Source organism: Mustelus asterias, unplaced genomic scaffold (genome assembly GCF_964213995.1).
Source record: "Mustelus asterias unplaced genomic scaffold, sMusAst1.hap1.1 HAP1_SCAFFOLD_2273, whole genome shotgun sequence".
Classification (NCBI taxonomy): Eukaryota; Metazoa; Chordata; class Chondrichthyes; order Carcharhiniformes; family Triakidae; genus Mustelus; species Mustelus asterias.
Window position 1 is genome coordinate 30,504 of NW_027592218.1, and position 21,783 is coordinate 52,286.

The window sequence follows — 21,783 nt, forward strand, 5'->3', positions numbered from 1 at the left end:
GCTGCACTGTGAGAGGGTCAGCGCTGAGGGAGCGCCGCACTGTCGGAGGGTCAGTGCTGAGGCAGCGCCGCACTGTCGGAGGGTCAGTGCTGAGGGAGTGCTGCACTGTCAGAACGTCAGTGCTGAGGGAGCACCGCACTGTGGGAGGGTCAGTGCTGAGGGAGTGCCGCACTGTGAGAGGGTCAGTGCTGAGGGAGCGCCGCACTGTGGGACGGTCAGTGCTGAGGGAGCGCCGCACTGTGGGTCAGTGCTGAGGGAGCGCCGCACTGTGGGAGGGTCAGTGCTGAGGGAGCGCCGCACTGTGGGAGGGTCAGTGCTGAGGGAGCGCCGCACTGTGGGAGGGTCAGTGCTGAGGGAGCGCCGCACTGTGGGAGGGTCAGTGCTGAGGGAGCGCCGCACTGTGGGAGGGTCAGTGCTGAGGGAGCGCCGCACTGTGGGATGGTCAGTGCTGAGGGAGCGCCGCACTGTGGGAGGGTCAGTGCTGAGGGAGCGCCGCACTGTGGGATGGTCAGTGCTGAGGGAGCGCCGCACTGTGGGATGGTCAGTGCTGAGGGAGCGCCGCACTGTGGGAGGGTCAGTGCTGAGGGAGCGCCGCACTGTGGGAGGGTCAGTGCTGAGGGAGCGCCGCACTGTGGGAGGTTCAGTGCTGAGGGAGCGCCGCACTGTGGGAGGGTCAGTGCTGAGGGAGCGCCGCACTGTGGGAGGGTCAGTGCTGAGGGAGCGCCGCACTGTGGGAGGGTCAGTGCTGAGGGAGCGCCGCACTGTGGGAGGGTCAGTGCTGAGGGAGCGCCGCACTGTGGGAGGGTTGTACATACCCATTGCAGCTTGCTGGGCAGCCTGCAGCACAGCCTGCAGTGCCAAGGCCTGCACCTCCTCGGACACAGCGGCCTGTTCTGCTGCCTCTGCCGCCGCCGTCACCGCCAGCTCCTCCGGCGTCAGCCCTGTCAGCTCGCCCTGCGCCGCCAGTGTCTCTGCCATCAGCTCCTGCGGAGGGGTCAGCTGATCGGGCGCCGCACCCTGGCTGCTCTCCGTCGCCGCGGGGGCCGGAGCTGCCTCCTGGCCGGCGGCCTGCGGAGGATCAGTCACCGGATCCGGGGTTGGCACCGGCTCGGAGCTCGAGGAGGTGGGCTGCTCCGTCGGTGTCGTCACATCACCGCCTTCTGATTTCGAGGAGACGCCCTGGGGATGGAGGCGGGAGACAAAAGGAAAGATTTCATAAATATCCAACTGTGCAGAGGGAGTTTTACTCTGTATCTAACCCCGTGCTGTACCTGTCCTGGGAGTGTTTGATGGGGACAGTGCAGAGGGAGCTTTACTCTGTATCTAACCCCGTGCTGTACCTGTCCTGGGAGTGTTTGATGGGGACAGTGCAGAGGGAGCTTTACTCTGTATCTAACCCCGTGCTGTACCTGTCCTGGGAGTGTTTGATGGGGACAGTGCAGAGGGAGCTTTACTCTGTATCTAACCCCGTGCTGTACCTGTCCTGGGAGTGTTTGATGGGGTCACTGTAGAGGGAGTTTTACTCTGTATCTAACCCCGTGCTGTCCCTGTCCTGGGAGTACCTGATGGGGACAGTGAAGAGGGAGCTTTACTCTGTATCTAACCCCGTGCTGTACCTGCCCTGGGAGTGTTTGATGTGGACAGTGTAGAGGGAGCTTTACTCTGTATCTAACCCCGTGCTGGACCTGTCCTGGGAGTGTTTGATGGGGTCACTGTAGAGGGAGTTTTACTCTGTATCTAACCCCGTGCTGTATCTGTCCTGGGAGTGTTTGATGGGGACAGTGCAGAGGGAGCTTTACTCTGTATCTAACCCCGTGCTGTCCCTGTCCTGGGAGTACCTGATGGGGACAGTGAAGAGGGAGCTTTACTCTGTATCTAACCCCGTGCTGTACCTGCCCTGGGAGTGTTTGATGTGGACAGTGTAGAGGGAGCTTTACTCTGTATCTCACCCCGTGCTGTACCTGTCCTGGGAGTGTTTGATGGGGTCACTGTAGAGGGAGTTTTACTCTGTATCTAACCCCGTGCTGTATCTGTCCTGGGAGTGTTTGATGGGGACAGTGCAGAGGGAGCTTTACTCTGTATCTAACCCCGTGCTGTCCCTGTCCTGGGAGTACCTGATGGGGACAGTGAAGAGGGAGCTTTACTCTGTATCTAACCCCGTGCTGTACCTGCCCTGGGAGTGTTTGATGTGGACAGTGTAGAGGGAGCTTTACTCTGTATCTAACCCCGTGCTGTACCTGCCCTGGGAGTGTTTGATGTGGACAGTGCAGAGGGAGCTTTACTCTGTATCTAACCCCGTGCTGTATCTGTCCTGGGAGTGTTTGATGGAGACAGTGTAGAGGGAGCTTTACTCTGTATCTAACCCCATGCTGTACCTGTCCTGGGAGTGTTTGATGGGGACAGTGTAGAGGGAGCTTTACTCTGTATCTAACCCCGTGCTGTACCTGTCCAGGGAGTGTTTGATGGGGGACAGTGTAGAGGGAGCTTTACTCTGTATCTAACCCTGTGCTGTACCTGTCCTGGGAGTGTTTGATGGGGACAGTGTAGAGGGAGCTTTACTCTCTATCTAACCCCGTGCTGTATCTGTCCTGGGAGTGTTTGATGGGGGCAGTGTAGAGGGAGCTTTACTCTGTATCTAACCCCATGCTGTATCTGTCCTGGAAGTGTTTGATGGGGACAGTGTAGAGGGAGCTTTACTCTGTATCTAACCCCGTGCTGTACCTGCCCTGGGAGTGTTTGATGGGGACGAGTTTTTCTCTGAAACTACCTCAGTCTTTACACTTTTGTTCCTAAGTCCGATACCTCTGCGCTCTCGTGTAAAGAGAATCCTGTCAGTGGCGACAGTCGCAGAGTGGCTACGTTAGTGGACAACTAAATTTGCTACGTTTTGCTCAGATTTAAATTAAGTTTGAGAATCAAATTCTGACAGAGAATGGTCAAATTGCAGATGGACGCAGTGTCCTTGTTAAAAAGATCTGTCCAGTGGTTGTTCTGAACGGGTGTTAATTCTTGAGGCTGTGAACTGGGCGAGCATTGCAACTGAGGAGTGAGTCATCGGTGCTCTATAAAAGTAAATGGGTTTGTGAAGCTCATGGGGGTAACAGTGGAGGTGAAAGCCCGTCAGTTGTTGGGGTAAACAAGCCTACACCCTGATCTTGAGCAAGCCCCGAGGGACCGGAGATGCCGACACTCACTTACCGGGATGGAGGGGCCAGGCACTGGGGTCGACTGCGTCACCGTGGTGTTGGCTCCGCTCTGCGCTGCAGACACCGTGGTCGCTGTGTTTGTCGTGCCGGCTGTCGCTGTTTCCCCGTGAACGGTCTCCGGGAGGCCCTGTGCGTTGGTGGGCGGAGGCTGGACTGCGGAAAAGAGGCGAAGTTATTTGGGCACAGGCAGATGGATCCCCCCCGGGAGCCGATCCACACAGCGGTGAGGAACCCAGGAGCTGGGGTGCCACAAGGGTCCACCCCGCCCCACCATCACAGCTCCCAATCCTGTGGAGGACACCTGGAATCACTAAGTTACCAATACATCCTTCAGACACACTGCAACGCGCAGCCTTTTACCCAGAGACGGGCCTCTGTGTGGAAAAATAAGTCAAAAAAAAGAAAATCAGACTTAACAGTCCCAGAAACTGTGGGAGGGTCAGTGCTGAGGGAGCGCGGCACTGTGGGAGGGTCAGTGCCGAGGGAGCGCCGCACTTGCGGGAGGGTCATTGCCGAGGGAGCGCCACACTTGCCGGAGGGTCAGTGCTGAGGGAGCGCCACACTTGCCGGAGGGTCAGTGCCGAGGGAGCGCCGCACTTGCCGGAGGGTCAGTGCCGAGGGAGCGCCGCACTTGCCGGAGGGTCAGTGCCGAGGGAGCGCCGCACTTGCCGGAGGTGCTGTTTTTGAACATCAGATATTATACCCAAAAACCGTTCCATTCTCAGGTGGTGTCCGTTTTTCCAATCGGGAAGAGGAACGCTGTGGGGGGCGGGGCTTGTGATCTCTCTCTGTGAGGTCAATAGTTCACCGCCAATGACCCAGCCTTCCCCCAGTTCGCTCACTCTCAGCCACCATGTTCACTGCCCGACAAAGCACCCCCTCACACCACGAGCGATGCCACCCTTACCTTGATTGGCGCCCATGTTGGCCGTGACAGTGGTGGCAGTGTTGGTGGTGTTGGTGTCCGACGTCTCGTGGGGCGGGTTCGAGCAGACCAGCGGCAAGCTGCCCGAAGCCTGCCCCTCGGCCTGCCCCCCGTCGGGCACATGGGCCAGCGAGGGCTGCTCGCTGGTGGGCGAGGCCAGGATGGTGACGGGCAGCTCCTGGATCGACGTGGTTTCGACCCCAGAGGGCGCGGCGATTAACGTGACCCGGGTGGCCTCGGAGCCAGTCTGGAAAGGAGGGGGAAGGGGGGTAAATAAAGGCAGGCGGTCAGGCTGACTCTCAGAGCCAGGGGACATGTCTCACTGCGCACAACATGCCGAAGACCCTATAGAAATGCAAGCTGGCATCGCTAAACTGCAACGTACATGGGACATCACAAAATCAGATCACCACCAAGTCCCACGGGGAGGTAATGGGACAGTCAGCAACGGAGGGGGAGGAAGAGAGGGAAGGGGGGTGGGGGCGGGTGGAGGGGGGTGGAAGGGGGAGGGGGGTGGAAGGGGGAGGGGGGTGGAAGGGGGAGGGGGGTGGAAGGGGGAGGGGGGTGGAAGGGGGGGGGGGGGGGGTTGAAGAGCAGAGAGTGGCAGAGGTGAGGTTTGGGGAGGGATTTCCAGAGCTTAGAAGTTCTAGAGGTTGGAATTGGAGGAGTGCAGAGACCTGGATGATACGTAGGTGGTTGCAGAGATGGGGAGGATTGTCGGGGCTGGAGGAGGTTACAGAGATAGGGAGGGTTTTGGGGGCTGGAGGAGGTTACGGAGATGGGGAGGGTTTTGGGGGCTGGAGGAGGTTAGAGAGATGGGGAGGGTTTTGGGGGCTGGAGGAGGTTACGGAGATGGGGAGGGTTTTGGGGGCTGGAGGAGGTTACAGAGATGGGGAGGGTTTTGGGGGCTGGAAGAGGTTACAGAGATGGGGAGGGTTTTGGGGGCTGGAGGAGGTTACAGAGATGGGGAGGGGTGTAGGGGCTGGAGGAGGTTACAGAGATGGGAAGGGTTGTAGGGGCTGGAGGAGGTTACAGAGACAGGGAGGGTTGTAGGGGCTGGAGGAGGTTACAGAGATAGCGTGGGTTTTGGGGGCTGGAGGAGGTTACAGAGATGGGGAGGGTTTTAGGGGCTGGAGGTTAAAGAGGCCTCAACCCTCCTTTCAGGCTCCCCTCAGAATTGGAGATGTTTCAATAAGATCCCCTCTCATTCTTCTAAACTCCAATGGGTTCAGGCCCCGACCTGCTCAACCTTTTCCCCATCAGACAAAACCCCCCCCCCCCCTTCACCCCAGGAATCGGCCCAGTGAACCTTCTCTGAACGGCCTCCGATGTGAGTAGATCCTTCAGTGAGGGTGAGGAGACCAGAACTGTTCGCAGTGCTCCAGCTGCAGAAACACCAACACCCTATACAGCTGGATCAAGACTCCCCACCTTTAATCCTCCATCCCCACCCCATGATGGAGGGTCACATCCCATTTGCCTTCCCAATCACTGGTGTGAAGTTGGGTAGACTAACTGTAGATTGATGTTTGTAAAATTGTGAAATGCTCGGGAGAAAGCCTTGCGTGGTCCCGTTAAAAAGGTGGGGCCTTTTCTGTGTTTAGAAAAAAAACAAAATGCAAGTACACAGAGTACCCAAAATGAAACATTTGTGTCAGAAGACCAAGCAGCAGGGTTCCCAAGGCAACAGGCTTTTGATTTTAAAAAAAATTTCAGCCAATCAATTTGAATCAGGCACTTAGATACCAAGAACCTATTAAATTTAAATCCAATGGTTTTGGCAACCTGGGACCAATCCTATTGTGGGGGATATTGATATGTCATCAGAGGTATAAAAGAAGGGAGGCAGTGGGACAAAGAGGGGAGAGCAACTGGCACCTGCCGGAGGAACAGCTCTTGGTTCAGATTTTACTTTCATTTATGTCTTAAGAGAAAGCGCCATCTTGATAGCGAAGGTACCAAAGAAGAAGGAAGAATCAACAGAGAAGGCCCAGAATATTCCAGAAGACACAAAACCTGGTTGTAATTTAGAAAGTGACTAAAACTCTATTTTCTTTGTTAATGAGTAGGAATTGTATTTATCTGAACAACATTTATCTGAACAACATTCACATGAGCAGCCTGGGAATGGAGGGATACAAACGATTGGTCTAGTTGGACCAAGGAGCGGCACAGGCTTGGAGGGCCGAAGGGCCTGTTTCCTGTGCTGTACTGTTCTTTGTATTCCATTAGAATCGTGTTGTACTTGGTTTGTTAATAGTTTAGTTAGCTTGTTCATTGTTAGTTAGATAAATAAATTGTTGACTTTAGAGAGTGTGTCAGGGAGCTATTTTGATTTAACCATGACAAGTTGCTGAAGCGCAGATCGCACCACTTCACACTCACTTTTACAGCTGAGGCGAGGTACTCCTCTTTGAGTGGTGTTCGTTCTCGGAGTGCGGGGGGATCCACCTCTGCTTCATAACAATACTAAGTTTGTACGTACGGAGGCACCCAGACCACTCTGCAGTGCAACACTGTGGATTTCCCCCTCACCTGAATGACTTTTTTGTATTCTTCATACCCAGGTGGACAGATCCGCATTTATTATAGAGTGTTGGATATACCTCAGATCGAAGCTGGACTGTACCTGCATCACTATGGACGGCGTGGTGGGGCTGGTGAAGCTGCCCGTTGCTGCCAGGCCCGTCTGTGCCCCCGAGACGGTGATGACTGCCGGGTTGATCAGCTGGCTGGAGAAAGTGCCCATGGTGCCGGTGAGGTTGGTGGCGGCCCCGACGCCAGCGGTCCCTCCGAGGGAGCCCGTCACAGTGCCGAGTGTGGTCACGCCTGCAGAAGGTGCGAGCATCGAGAGAGTGAGGAAGAGCGAGGACCAAGGTTGGGGGAGGGTGGGGAGAGGAACCCCAGTCTCGCGAGACAGAGAATTAAACCCAGATGGGGCAGGATCGGAAGATTTGCACCCGTGCCATATCCGAGCCAGGGGGCTTGTGCCACCAGGAAGACAAGGAATAGGAGTAGACCAGATGGCCTGCCAAGCATGCTTTGTCATTCAATTTCATCATGGCTAAAAGCCCTCTGGAGTCGAGAATCTCATAGGTTCGCAATCTTTTCACTGAAGAAATTTCTCTTTATCTTAGTCTCAAATCATAGAATCCCAACAGTGCAGATGTAGGCTATTCGGCCCATCAAGCCTCTACCGGCGACAAATCCATCCAGGCCCTATCCCTGTAACCCCACATATTTACCCTGCTAATCTGACACTAAGGGGCAATTTAGCATGGCCAATCCAACTAACCCGCACATCTTTGGACTGTGGGAGGAAACCGGAGCACCTGGAGGAAACCCACGCAGACACGGGGAGAACGTGCAGACTCCGCACAGACAGTGACCAGAGGCTGGAATTGAACCCAGGTCCCTAGCGCTGTGAGGCAGCAGCGCTAACCAGTGTGCCACCGGTTATGCTCGCACCTCCCCACCCCCCCATTTATCCTGAGATTATTCCCCTCCCCCGTGAAGGTTCACTGCGCAGCAGAGGCAATCTCTCCTCGACAAACCCCCTTCAGAACCTTACATGTCTCAATGAGATTGCCTCTTGTTGTTTGAAACTCCAGAGAATAAAGGCTCAATTTACTCAACCGCTCACCGTTGGTGAATGCTGCAGTGCATCTTGTAGACGGTACACACACTGCTGCTACTGAGCGTTGGTGGTGGAGGGAGTGAATGTTTGTAGATGTGGTGCCAATCAAGCAGACCGCTTTGTCCTGGATGGTGTGGAGCACCCCCCCCCCCCCCCCCACCCCACCCCCAGCCAACCCACCCCCTTCTCCCGGAATCCAGGGGGGAGGTCAGGGTAAGAGGGCGGCCATTTTAGACCAAGACGCGGAGAAATCTCTTCACGCCGAGGGTCGGGCATCTTTGAAATTCTCGACCCCAGAGGAAGCTCGGCTGCTAAGTAGATTTGAGAGGGAGAGCGAGAGATTTCTGGCCGGCGAGGGGAGCGAGGGAAGGAAAAGTGGAGATGAGGTTCAGCCACATTGTGTCGAATGGCGGACCGGGCTCAGAGGGTCTCCCTCCGGCTCCTATTGTCATTTATAGAAAAACAAAAAAATATATAAATAAACCTACCCGTGGTGCCTTTGACCACCAGCGTGGTGACCGCAGGCTTCACCGCCGACACGGTAACTGGCGTCACCAGCCGCATGCCACTGACCGGGACTGTCCGAAGGATGGTGCCCGGCTGCCCTGGGGCCCCTTTCAGTAACACCTGCCGGGAAAGAGAGGCAAGATTTAAACAAGAGAAAAAACACAAAAGCGCCAGGCCAACAGTCCTCCCTCACTGCGACCCGTTCCCACCGCCCCCCCGCTCCCAAAACCCAACCAATAACCTCGGTGACGGTTCGGTGGGAACCGCTCTCGGCCCCCACTCAGGGGGTTGTGGGTGCAATTCCCCCAACCCACTGTGGGCCCAATAACTGTGGGTGGCACAGTGGTTAGCACTGCTGCCTTACCGCGCCAGGGACTCGGGTTCAATTCCCGGCCTTGGCTCACTGCGCAGAGTCTGCATGTTCTCCCTGTGTCTATTTGGGTTTCCTCCCACAGTCCAAAGATATGCGGGTTAGGTGGATTGGCCACGTTAAATTGCCCCTTAGTGTCAGGGGGATGAGCTAGGGTAATTATATGGGGTTGTGAGGATACGGCATGGGTGGGATTGTGATCAGTGCAGACTCGATGGGCCGAATGGACTCCCTCTGTACTGTAGGGATTCTATTCTACTCTATTCTCTAACTGAGGGATAGCAGCTAAGATTGAATAGGCTGGGAATCTTTTCTGTGGAGAAGAGAAACAGAGGGATGAGGGGAGGTGATCCGATAGAATCTTACAGACTGCACAGCGGTGAAACAGACCCTCCTACTCTTCGCTGGTCTTTCTGCCCCACATCCTCCCATATCTCTCTCCAAATCCTTCTACTCCATTCCCCCTCGGGTGCTCAGCCAGCTCCCCACCCTAAATCCACTGATGCTATTCCCCGTGGCAGAGCGCGGACAGGTAGCTGCCTTCGTAAAACCCCCAAACCAAAAACGCCGACGGTCAAGGCACGATTCCGCATTTGGGCAGCACTCGATGGAACAATCCCGAGTGCGCCGCTGGCCATGTGGTCGAGCAATTTAAACTAACCAGTCGAGCACGGAACGCGGCTCATTTGTACGTGCTCGAGGCGACAAGGCATTCGTGCGCAGGGAGCCCGTCTTGTACAAACTAAGGGAGTACATTTCAAAGCCTCGAGCCTCCTTCGCGCAACCCGGGAGCTTGGAGAGCCTGCGGTTTGCCCTTAGTGTCGAGGGATTAGCAGCATAAATACGGGGGGTTGTGTGGATAGGGCCTGGGTGGGATTATTGTTGGTACAGTTGGGTTGAATGGCCTCCTTCTGCACTGTAGGGATTTTATGAATTGTCTTTGAAAAAAAGCAGGGATTGTTCCTGCGAGCGGGAATGATTAAGAGGGGCATTTAATCCAGTCGTTAAAATGGAGTTTTGAACAACGGTTTCCACTGTTGGAAGAGGGCGGGGTCCAGGAAATTGGGGAAAGTAGAGGAGAATTATATTCCTCCCCTCGCAAAGAAAACATGTAATGGTGTGGAACGAGCTGTTCTGAATGGGAGCAGATTCAATAGGAAGGCTCAGAATGGGGAAATCGGAGAAATACACAAATTCAGTCGTAGGGTTTTACAGCATAGGGGCCATTCGGCCCATGTTGTCTCTGTCAGCCCATCAAGAACCTATCCTAATCCCATTTCCCGGCGCTTAGTCCACAGCCCTGTACGCTGCGGCGTTTCAAGTGCTCTTCCAAAGACTTCTCAAATCTTGTGAGGGTTCCTGCCTCTCCCACCCTTTCAGGCAGCGAATCCCAGATTCTCACCACCCTCTGGGTGAAAAAGGTTCTCCTCCAATCCCCTCTAAATCTCCTGTCCCTGACCTTCAATCTATCCCCCCTGGTTACTGACCCCTCTACTAAGGGGGGAAAAGTTCCTTCCTATCCACCCTATCTGTGCCCCTCATTATTCTGTACACCTCGATCAGGTCCCCCTTCAGCCTTCTCTGCTCTGAGGAAAACAACCCCAGTCTAACCAGCCTCTCTCCATCGCTGAGACGCTCCATCCCAGGCAGCATCCTGGTGAATCTCCTCCGCACCCTCTCCAGTGCAATCACATCCTTCCGATAGCGTGGAGACCAGAACTGTACACAGTGCTCTAGCTGTGACCTAACCAGTGCTTCATACAGCTCCATCACAACCTCCTTGCTCTTGTATTCGATTCAGTTAAACCATTTACCCTCTTAACCACCTTATCTACCTGTCCTGCTGCCTTCAGGGATCGATGGACACGCACCCCGAGGTCCCTCTGTATTACCGAGCGTCCTACCGTTCATGTGTACGTCCATGCTTTGTTAGTTGCCCCCTCCCCTTCCCCCGGGGAAATTTGCAGGGGAAACTGTCTGGGGGTGGGGACAAGCGTGTGACTATTTCGACATCTCCGTGTGGGCGGCACGGTGGCGCAGTGGTTAGCACTGCTGCCTCACAGCGCCAGGAACCCAGGTTCGATTCCCGGCTTGGGTCTGTGTGAAGTTTGCACATTCTCTCCATGTCTGCGTGGGTTTCCCCCGGGTGCTCCGGTTTCCTCCTACAGTCTGAAAGACGTGCTGGTTTAGGTGCATTGGCCGTGCTAAATTCTCCCTCAGTGTTACCCGAACAGGCGCCGGAGTGTGGGCGACTAGGGGATTTTCACAGCAACTTCATTGCAGTGTTAATGTAAGCCTTACTTGTGACAGGAAATAAACATTAAAAAACTTTTCCAAAGGAGACGGCACGGATACGATGGCCCGAACAGCCTCCTTCTGCTCTGAGATTCTGCGGCCACATAAAAGTGTCAACACTCTCCGCTGAGTATTGCTTGCTGTATCTGCATGCAGCCCTTGCCACTTGTGACAGGTACCCCGGTTAGGCCACCCTTGATTCAGTGCCGCTCTGCACCACACGCACTAACCTGCGTCAGCCCTTGCTGGCCCGTCCCTCCGCTGATCTTGGGCATGGCGGTGATGATTTTGGCAGGGCTGTTCGTCCCGGATGTCATCACCTTGGTGGTGAAGATGGTGATCGGGGATTTTATCCCAGTGTTGCTCGTCACGCCTAGGTTAAAAATAAAATACGTCAAAGCGGCCCGCTCGGTATCCGGGTATTTGAACATTGCCGAAACAGGACAAGGGCCCGCGACGTCCCGACAGCGCCAAACGGCACGTCCCCTCAGCTGCCCGCAACAGGCAGAGCGGTAATCGTACACAACCAGCCCACCCTGGCAAAACTCAGAACAGTCGGTGGCGCAGTGATTAGCACTGCTGCCTAACAGCGCCAGGGACCCGGGTTCGATTCCCGGCCTCGGGTCACCGTCTGCGTGGAGTCTGCACGTCCTCCCCATGTCTGTGTGGGTTTCCTCGATGTGGAGATGCCGGCGTTGGACTGGGGTAAGCACAGTAAGAAGTCTCACAACACCAGGTTAAAGTCCAACAGGTTTATTTGGTAGCAAAAAGCTTATGGTATTTGCTACCAAATAAACCTGTTGGACTTTAGAACATAGAACATAGAAAGCCACAGCACAAACAGGCCCTTCGGCCCACAAGTTGCGCCGATCATATCCCTACCTCTAGGCCTATCTATAGCCCTCAATCCCATTAAATCCCATGTACTCATCCAGAAGTCTCTTAAAAGACCCCAACGAGTTTGCCTCCACCACCACCGATGTCAGCCGATTCCACTCACCCACCACCCTCTGAGTGAAAAACTTACCCCTGACATCTCCTCTGTACCTACCCCCCAGCACCTTAAACCTGTGTCCTCTCGTAGCAACCATTTCAGCCTTTGGAAATAGCCTCTGAGAGTCTACCCTATCCAGACCTCTCAACATCTTGTAAACCTCTATCAGGTCACCTCTCATCCTTTGTCTCTCCAGGGAGAAGAGACCAAGCTCCCTCAACCTATCCTCATAAGGCATGCCCCCCAATCCAGGCAACATCCTTGTAAATCTCCTCTGCACCCTTTCAATGGCTTCAACATCTTTCCTGTAATGAGGTGACCAGAACTGCGCGCAGTACTCCAAGTGGGGTCTAACCAGGGTCCTATAAAGCTGCAGCATTATCTCCCGACTCCTAAACTCAATCCCTCGATTAATGAAGGCTAGTACGCCGTACGCCTTCTTGACCGCATCCTCCACCTGCGAGGCCGATTTAAGAGTCCTATGGTTTCCTCCCACAGTAAGTAGTCTCACAACGCCAGGTTAAAGTCCAACGGGTTTGTTTGGCAGCATAAGCTTTCAGAGCGCTGCTCCTTCATCAGGTGAGTGAGGACTTGTATTCACAAATGGGGCACATATAGACACAAACTCCATTTACAAAATCATTCCGCCCACAGCCCAAAGATGTGCAGGTGAGGTGGATTAGCCATGTTAAATTGCCCCTTAGTGTCAGGGGACTTAGCAGGGTAAATACGCGGGATTATGTGGATAGGGCCTAGGTGCGATTGTGGTTGGTGCAGATTCAATGGGCCAGATGGCCTCCTTCTGCACTGCAGGGATTCTATGATTCGATGAATTGTATTAAGATGTCCAGGTGAGGGACATGGGCTAATCCAGTACTTTCAGCACCTGTAAATCGAGGGCTGCACACCAGAGTGCGTCACTGGGAATGAGGCGCCTCACTAGACCCAGTAACCACATTTAATTTGAAGTTTCCTTTGAAAATTCTGCTGTTTAGTTGCAGCGGCCAATCAAATAGTTGATTATTTTGTATCTGGTAGTTTGGTTTTCAAAGACTCGGGGATGACTGGGACACTGGGCAGGAAAGGAGAGCCAAGAGATGGAACAAATTCCTTCCTCAATACCGGTGCCCCACAAGGCTGTGTTCTCAGCCCCCGACTATACTCCTTATACACCTCCAACTCTATTTTCAAGTTTGCTGATGACACCACCGTAGTGGGTCGGATCTCAAACAATGGCGAGACAGAGTACAGGAATGAGATAGAGAATCTGGTGAACTGGTGCAGTGACAATAATCTTTCCCTCAATGTCAACAAAACGAAGGAGATTGTCATCGACTTCAGGAAGCATAAAGGAGAACATGCCCCTGTCTACATCAACGGGGATGAATTAGAAATGGTCGAAAACTTCAAGTTTTTAGGTGTCCAGATCACCAACAACCTGTCCTGGTCCCCCCCACGCCAACACTATAGTTAAGAAAGCCCCACCAACGCCTCTACTTTCTCAGAAGACGAAGGAAATTTGGCATGTCAGTTACGACTCTCACCAACTTTTAACAGATGCACCATAGAAAGCATTCTTTCTGGTTGTATCACAGCTTGGTCTGGGGCTCCTGCTCTGCCCAAGACCGCAAGGAACTACAAAGGGTCGTGAATGTAGCCCAATCCATCACGCAAATCAGCCTAACATCCATTGGCTCAGTCTACACTTCCCGTTGCCTCAGAAAAGCAGCCAGCATAATTAAGGACCCCACGCACCCCGGACATTCCCTCTTCCACCTTCTACCTTCGGGAAAAAGATACAAAAGTCTGAGATCACGTACCAACCGACTCAAGAACAGCTTCTTCCTTGCTGCTGTCAGACTTTTGAATGGACTTGCCCTGCATTAAGTTGATCTTTCTCTACACCCTAGCTGTGACTGTAACACTACATTCTGCACTCTCTCCTTTCCTTCTCTATGAACGGTATGCTTTGTCTGTAAAGCGCGCAAGAAACAATACTTTTCACTGCATGTTAATACACGTGACAAGAATAAATCAAATCAAAAGGTGCAGACTCAATGAGCCGAATGGCCTCCTTCTGTATAGTAGTGTTTCTATGAGATGAGACACCCCCATCGTCCCGAGCGCTCCCTCCCCATTACCTGCGGCCCCCTGCTGAGCCATGAGTGCTGACACCGGGATGGTCTTGATGATGGTGGTGGTGCCCGGCTTGTTGGTGGCGTTGGGTGACATGCTGCTGATGCCCAGGATGGTTGGCTTGGACACGGGGGCGCCGCCCGTCTGCGTGGTGGTGATGATGGTGGTGGGCTTGCCGTCGGCCGACGTGACCAGCTTGAGGATGGTGGCCCCCGGCGGGAGTGGGCCCTTGGTCTGCGATGTCCCCGGAAGCCCGCCCGAGAGGGAAACACAGGGTTAGAGCGGACCAGCAGCCGGCAAGGCAACAACCAACAATCAGGGAACAACATTATCAGCAGAAGGAAAGAGAAAGGAGGGAATGATGGCAAAGAGAGAGAGAGGGGGAGAGAGGCACTCAAGACATATTCGGGTAAGAGGTTTAACCTCTTGAGGGAGCGCCGCACTGTGGGAGGGTCAGTGCTGAGGGAGCGCCGCACTGTGGGAGGGTCAGTGCTGAGGGAGCGCCGCACTGTGGGACGGTCAGTGCTGAGGGAGCGTCGCACTGTGGGAGGGTCAGTGCTGAGGGAGCACCGCACTGTGGGAGGGTCAGTGCTGAGGGAGCGCCGCACTGTGGGAGGGTCAGTGCTGAGGGAGCGCCGCACTGTGGGAGGGTCAGTGCTGAGGGAGCGCCGCACTGTGGGACGGTCAGTGCTGAGGGAGCGCCGCACTGTGGGAGCGACAGTGCTGAGGGGGCGCCGCACTGTGGGAGGGTCAGTGCTGAGGGAGCGCCGCACTGTGGGAGCGACAGTGCTGAGGGGGCGCCGCACTGTGGGAGGGTCAGTGCTGAGGGAGCGCCGCACTGTGGGACGGTCAGTGCTGAGGGAGCGCCGCACTGTGGGACGGTCAGTGCTGAGGGAGCGTCGCACTGTGGGAGGGTCAGTGCTGAGGGAGCGCCGCACTGTGGGAGGGTCAGTGCTGAGGGAGCGCCGCACTGTGGGAGGGTCAGTGCTGAGGGAGCGCCGCACTGTGGGAGGGTCAGTGCTGAGGGAGCGCCGCACTGTGGGACGGTCAGTGCTGAGGGAGCGTCGCACTGTGGGAGGGTCAGTGTTGAGGGAGCGCCGCACTGTGGGAGGGTCAGTGCTGAGGGAGCGCCGCACTGTGGGACGGTCAGTGCTGAGGGAGCGTCGCACTGTGGGAGGGTCAGTGCTGAGGGAGCGCCGCACTGTGGGAGGGTCAGTGCAGAATGAGTGCCGCACTGTGGGAGGGTCAGTGCTCAGGGAGCGCCGTACTGTGGGAGGGTCAGTGCTGAGGGAGTGCCGCACTGTGGGAGGGTCAGTGCTGAGGGAGCGCCGCACTGCGGGAGGGGCAGTGCCGAGGGAGCACCGCACTGTGGGAGGGTCAGTGCTGAGGGAACGCCGCACTGTGGGAGGGTCAGTGCTGAGGGAGCACCGCACTGTGGGAGGGTCAGTGCTGAGGGAGCACTGCACTGTGGGAGGGTCAGTGCTGAGGGAGCACCGCACTGTGGGAGGGTCAGTGCTGAGGGAGCACCGCACTGTGGGAGGGTCAGTGCTGAGGGAGCGCCGCACTGTGGGAGGGTCAGTGCTGAGGGAGCGCCGCACTGTGGGAGGGTCAGTGCTGAGGGAGCACCGCACTGTGGGAGGGTCAGTGCTGAGGAAGCGCCGCACTGTGGGAGGGTCAGTGCTGAGGGAGCGCCGCACTGTGGGAGGGTCAGTGCTGAGGGAGCGCCGCACTGTGGGAGGGTCAGTGCTGAGGGAGCACCGCACTGTGGGAGGGTCAGTGCTGAGGGAGCGCCGCACTGCGGGAGGGTCAGTGCTGAGGGAGCGCCGCACTGCGGGAGGGTCAGTGCTGAGGGAGTGCCGCACTGTGGGAGGGTCAGTGCTGAGGGAGCGCCGCACTGTGGGAGGGTCAGTGCTGAGGGAGCGCCGCACTGCGGGAGGGGCCGTGCTGAGGGAGTGCCGCACTGCGGGAGGGTCAGTGCTGAGGGAGCGCTGCACTGTGGGAGGGTCAGTGCTGAGGGAGCGCCGCACTGTGGGAGGGTCAGTGCTGAGGGTGCTGCAGGGCATTTCCTGCATCAGGGCTCTTGTTAAAAACAGAGTCCTCAGTGGCTGCTAAACACTCGCGGACGTCCTGAGGTAATTTGTCTCTTTGCTGAATGCAACAACCTCCCCGTTCACTATAACGTACAGAGCGCGCCTCGCGCACACACCTGGATATACTGCGTGACCGGGCTCGATGTCGCTTGTCCCGTCACCACCCCCGACTGGATGGGCTTCGTCTGAACCAGCGACACCATCTTCCCCAGGCTGGAGATCTGGGTGAAGGCAAACACACAGCGAGAGGTCAGAGTGGGGGACGACTCACCAGCCCGTCAGGCAAATACCCGAGGGGGGCCGAGGGAAGGGGAGGAGGAGGCCGAGGGTAGGGGGGGAGGAGGCCGAGGGAAGGGGAGGAGGAGGCCGAGGGTAGGGGGGAGGAGGCCGAGGAAGGGGAGGAGGAGGCCGAGGGTGGGGGGGGGGGGGGGGGGGGGGGGGGCCGAGGGTAGGGGGGGAGGAGGCCGAGGGTAGGGGGGGAGGAGGCCGAGGGTAGGGGGGGAGGCGGCCGAGGGTAGGGGGGGAGGAGGCCGAGGGTAGGGGGGAGGAGGCCGAGGGTAGGGGGGGAGGAGGCCGAGGGTAGGGGGGGAGGAGGCCGAGGGTAGGGGGGAGGAGGCCGAGGGTAGGGGGGGAGGTGGCCGAGGGTAGGGGGGGAGGAGGCCGAGGGTAGGGGGGAGGAGGCCGAGGGTAGGGGGGGAGGAGGCCGAGGGTAGGGGGGGAGGAGGCCGAGGGTAGGGGGGAGAAGGCCGAGGGTAGGGGGGAAGGAGGCCGAGGGTAGGGGGGGAGAAGGCCGAGGGTAGGGGGGAGGAGGCCGAGGGTAGGGGGGGGGGAGGAGGCCGAGGGTAGGGGGGGGAGGAGGCCGAGGGTAGGGGGGGGAGGAGGCCGAGGGTAGGGGGGGGAGGAGGCCGAGGGTAGGGGGGGAGGAGGCCGAGGGTAGGGGGGGAGGAGGCCGAGGGTAGGGGGGGAGGAGGCCGAGGGTAGGGGGGGAGGAGGCCGAGGGTAGGGGGGGAGGAGGCCGAGGGTAGGGGGGGGAGGAGGCCGAGGGTAGGGGGGGAGGAGGCCGAGGGTAGGGGGGAGGAGGCCGAGGGTGGGGGAGGGAGGGAGGGAGGGACACAATCCCCCGAGTGGTGATAGTTACCAGTGCGCTGCCGCCTGCCATGGAGAGGGGGCTCTTGACCAGCGTGATGGTCTTAGTCACCCCTCCCACCACCGTGGTGACCACCTGTGCCTGCTGTGCCACCGTCACCGTGCCGGACTTGTGAACGGTGATGATGGGTCGCATGGGCGTCCCCGGAGCGCTCGACGTCCCCACCTGAGCCGCCGCGGTCTTCAACATCCGTGTGGCTGGATTGCTCACCTGGCGGGGGAGGCAAGAGGATCAGGTAAACATCGACAGACAGAGACAGACGCTGCCGGTCCCCCCACACACACACTCGCTGCTAACTCTGCCTTTGGTGACTGTTGGCAGACTGGCGCGCTCCCTGTCCACATGCAGCAAGGTGTGCAGGAGAACCTGGCTGGGCAGCTAACACACAAATAGCATTCTCATCACACAAGCACCAGGCAATGACCATCTCCAACAAGACAGTCTCTCTCCTCGACATTCAATGGCATTCCCATCGCTGAATCCCCCCCACTATCAACATCCTGGGGGTCACCATTGAGCAGAAACTGAACTGGACCCAGCCACATAAATACTGTGGCTCCCAGAGCAGGTCAGAGGCTGGGAATCCTGCGGAGAGTAACTCACCTCCTGACTCCCCCCAAAGCCTGTCCACCATCTACAAGGCACAAGTCAGGAGTGTGATGGAATACTCTCCCACTCAGGGCTCCGACAACACTCGAGAAGAGGCAGAGGCGCAGTGGGTAATGCCACTAGAACCGGCAATCAGAGAATCCCTACAGTACAGGAGGCCTCCATTTGGCCCATCGAGGCTGCACCAGTCACAATCCCACCCAGGCCCTATTCCCACATATTTACCCTGCTCGTCCCCCGACACTAAGGGACAATTTAACACGGCCAATCCACCTAACCTGCACATCTTTGGGACTGTGGGAGGAAAACCGGAGCACCCGGAGGAAACCCACGCAGACACGGGGAGAACGTGCAAACTCCACACAGACAGTGACCCGAGCCGGGAATCGAACCCGGGTCCCTGGCGCTGTGAGGCAGCAGTGCTAACCCACTGTGCCACCCATGCCGCGCAGAGGCCCAAATCATCTGGAGCTGGTTCAAAATCCCACCCCGGCAGCTAGTGGAATTTAAATTTGATTAATAATATCTGGGATGATAAAGTGAAACCATCAACTGTCGTAAAAAAATCTTCCGGTTCACCAATGTCTCCCTTTAGAGGGAAGGAAATCTGCCATCCTTACCTCGGTCTGGCCGACACGTGACTCCAGACCCACAGCAACGTGGTCAATATTTAACTGCCCCCTCGGAGACAAGGGAGCAATTAGGAATGGGCAATCAATGCTGCCCTCGCCCAGCGATGCCCCCCACGCCCAGCGATGCCCCCCACATCCCCATGAAGGGTTAAAGATACAAACATTCACAGGACAAAGCAGGCTGATCGACACGCTGACCCCCCACCTTCGACATTCACTCCCTCCACCACCGACGCACAGCGGCAGCAGTGTGTACCGTCGACAGGATGCACTGCAGCGACTCACCAAGACTGCTTCGACAGCGCTGCTCAAACCCGCCACCTCTACCCCCTGGCAGGACAAGGGCAGCGGACGCCATGGGGAACACCCACCGCCTGTATGTGGACGGGGGGTAAATGTTTTTGTATTAAAGAGGCAGATTCGCGCCCACACACAGGCAACGGGAAGTCGCGACCTACCATGATGGGAGATGATGCCATCTTGACAGTAGCGGGCAGCGTGGAGCCGGGGGCGACGGCGACGGTCTTGATCATGGTGGACCCGGGGACGCCGAGCACGGTGGAGATGGTGGTTGGCGGGATCTTTTGGGTGGCAGCTGCAGCAGCCGCCAACGCTGCCATGCCGCTCATCTGGGTGCTGCCGCCAATCGCCTGCACCACGTCCGGGAGGAAAAGAAAATCAGTCAATACGGGAAACGCGCAGCCAGTGACCCCTCCCCACCCAAACCCCCCAACCCTTCTCACCCGGCTCCTCCAGGTCCCCACACCACCTCTGCCGAGCCCCTCCACTCCCACCCCTCACCCACCTCGTTTGACAACGGGTGTCAGCTGGAGATGAGTCCAGCGAGGGCGTTACAGGCACATCTCAGCATGGGGTCAGTGCTGAGGGAGCGCCGCACTGTGGGAGGGTCAGTGCTGAGGGAGCGCCGCACTGTGGGAGGGTCAGTGCTGAGGGAGCGCCGCACTGTGGGAGGGTCAGTGCTGAGGGAGCACCGCACTGTGGGAGGGTCAGTGCTGAGGGAGCGCCGCACTGTGGGAGGGTCAGTGCTGAGGGAGCGCCGCACTGTGGGAGGGTCAGTGCTGAGGGAGCGCCGCACTGTGGGAGGTTCAGTGCTGAGGGAGCGCCGCACTGTGGGAGGGTCAGTGCTGAGGGAGTGCCGCACTGTGGGAGGGTCAGTGCTGAGGGAGCGCCGCACTGTGGGAGGTTCAGTGCTGAGGGAGCGCCGCACCGTGGGAGGGTCAGTGCTGAGGGAGCGCCGCACTGTGGGAGGGTCAGTGCTGAGGGAGCGCCGCACTGTGGGAGGTTCAGTGCTGAGGGAGCGCCGCACTGTGGGAAGGTCATCATAGAAATCATAGAAACCCTACAGTGCAGAAAGAGGCCATTTGGCCCATCAAGTCTGCACCGACCACAATCCCAACCAGGCCCTACCCCCATACCCCTACATATTAACCCGCTAATCCCTCGAACCTACACATCTCAGTACACTAAGGGGCAATTTTAGCATGGCCAATCAACCTAACCCGCACATCAGTGCTGAGGGAGTGCCGCACTGTGGGAGGTTCAGTGCTGAGGGAGCGCCGCACTGTGGGAGGGTCAGTGCTGAGGGAGCACATCACTGTGGGAGGGTCAGTGCTGAGGGAGTGCCGCACTGTGGGAGGGTCAGTGCTGAGGCAGTGCCGCACTGTGGGAGGGTCAGTGCTGAGGGAGCGCCGCACTGTGGGAGGTTCAGTGCTGAGGGAGCGCCGCACTGTGGGAGGGTCAGTGCTGAGGGAGCGCCGCACTGTGGGAGGGTCAGTGCTGAGGGAGCGCCGCACTGTGGGAGGGTCAGTGCTGAGGGAGCGCCGCACTGTGGGAGGGTCAGTGCTGGGGGAGCGCCGCACCGTCGGAGGGTCAGGTGCAGAATTAGGCCATTCAGCCCATCGAGTCGCTCCGCCATTTGATCATGGCTGATATGCTCCTCATCCCCATTCTCCTGCCTTCTCCCCATAACCCTTCAACCCATTAATTAAAAATCTAACTCCCCCTTAAATTTACTCACTGTCCCGGGATCCACCGCTCTTTGGGGCAGCGAATTCCCTTTGGGAGAAGAAGTTTCTCCTCAACTCTGTTTTAAATTTGCTACCCGTTATCCTAAGACTATGACCTCTCGTCTGAGAATGTCCCACAAGAGGAAGCATCCGCTCCACGTCTACTTTATCCATACCTATCATCATTCTGTATACCTCAATGTAATCTCCCAAGAGAGAGAGAGAGAAGAGAAAGATCCTCTCAGCATCCACCCTGTCAAACCCCTCCCTCAGAATCTGAGATGTTTCAATAAGATCCCCTCTCATTCTTCTAAACTCCAATGGGTTCAGGCCCCGACCTGCTCAACCTTCTCCTCATCAGACAAACCCCCCCTTCACCCCAGGAATCGGCCCAGTGAACCTTCTCTGAACGGCCTCCGATGCGAGTGAGGGTAAGGAGACCAAAACTTTTTTGCAGTGCTCCAGCTGCGGAAACACCAACTCCCTGTGCAGGACAGAGTCATAGAAGAATCAAACAAGCCCACCAGTGCGGAAGGAGGCCATTCAGCCCATCAGGTGTGCACGGTGGCACAGTGGTTAGCGCTGCTGCCTCACAGCGCCAGGGACTGGGGTTCGATTCCCGGCTTGAGTCACTGTCTGTGCAGAGCCTGCACGTTCTCCCCGTGTCTGCGTGGGTCTCCTCCGGGTGCCCCTGTTTCCTCCCACAGTCTGGAAGACGTGCTGGTTAGGCGCATTGGCCATGCTAAATTCTCCCTCAGTGTTACCCGACGGCGGAATGCGGCAGAAGAAGCCTTGTAACACGAATAATTAAAAAAACTCTCCGACAGAGCAACATTCCCAGGTTCTATCCCCACTAATCCACCTAACCTATGTATCTTTGGACACTGAGCCAGTTCAGCATGGCCAATCCACCAATCTTGTACATCTTTGGCCACTAAGGGGCAATTTTCCGAGGGGAATCAGTGAGAATGCTGATCAGGCTAGCAGCACGCAAGCATCAGATGACAATCACTTACCATGCCTTGGGTGCCCTGGGCAGGCACCACCATGCGTACCCCAGTGGGCAGGGTCGTCACGGCACCCGGCACCTTCCCCTGGTTCCCTGCCTGCCGCACGGCGATGAGCGAAGTCCCAGTTGACAAGACTGTGGACGCCTGAGGAGAGGCCACCCGCAGGACTGCCGTTGTGCCTGCAAGGTAGACAGAGTC

At 57.1% G+C, this 21,783-nt stretch overlaps 1 protein-coding gene across 1 annotated transcript in view; it reads right to left on the reverse strand.

Moving 5' to 3' along the window:
• The window catches only part of LOC144489521 (host cell factor 1-like), a 46,686-nt gene that overhangs the window by 18,557 nt on the left and 6,346 nt on the right, over positions 1-21,783 (reverse strand). Inside the window, exons 3-13 of the mRNA XM_078207392.1 lie at positions 21,592-21,764; positions 19,007-19,198; positions 17,299-17,517; positions 16,277-16,381; positions 14,076-14,304; positions 11,171-11,313; positions 8,257-8,395; positions 6,761-6,960; positions 4,114-4,378; positions 3,199-3,359; positions 816-1,179 (exon numbers count right to left, since the gene is read on the reverse strand). Of these exons, the coding sequence (XP_078063518.1) occupies positions 816-1,179; positions 3,199-3,359; positions 4,114-4,378; positions 6,761-6,960; positions 8,257-8,395; positions 11,171-11,313; positions 14,076-14,304; positions 16,277-16,381; positions 17,299-17,517; positions 19,007-19,198; positions 21,592-21,764 (2,190 nt within the window). The remainder of the gene's footprint in view (positions 1-815; positions 1,180-3,198; positions 3,360-4,113; positions 4,379-6,760; positions 6,961-8,256; positions 8,396-11,170; positions 11,314-14,075; positions 14,305-16,276; positions 16,382-17,298; positions 17,518-19,006; positions 19,199-21,591; positions 21,765-21,783) is intronic.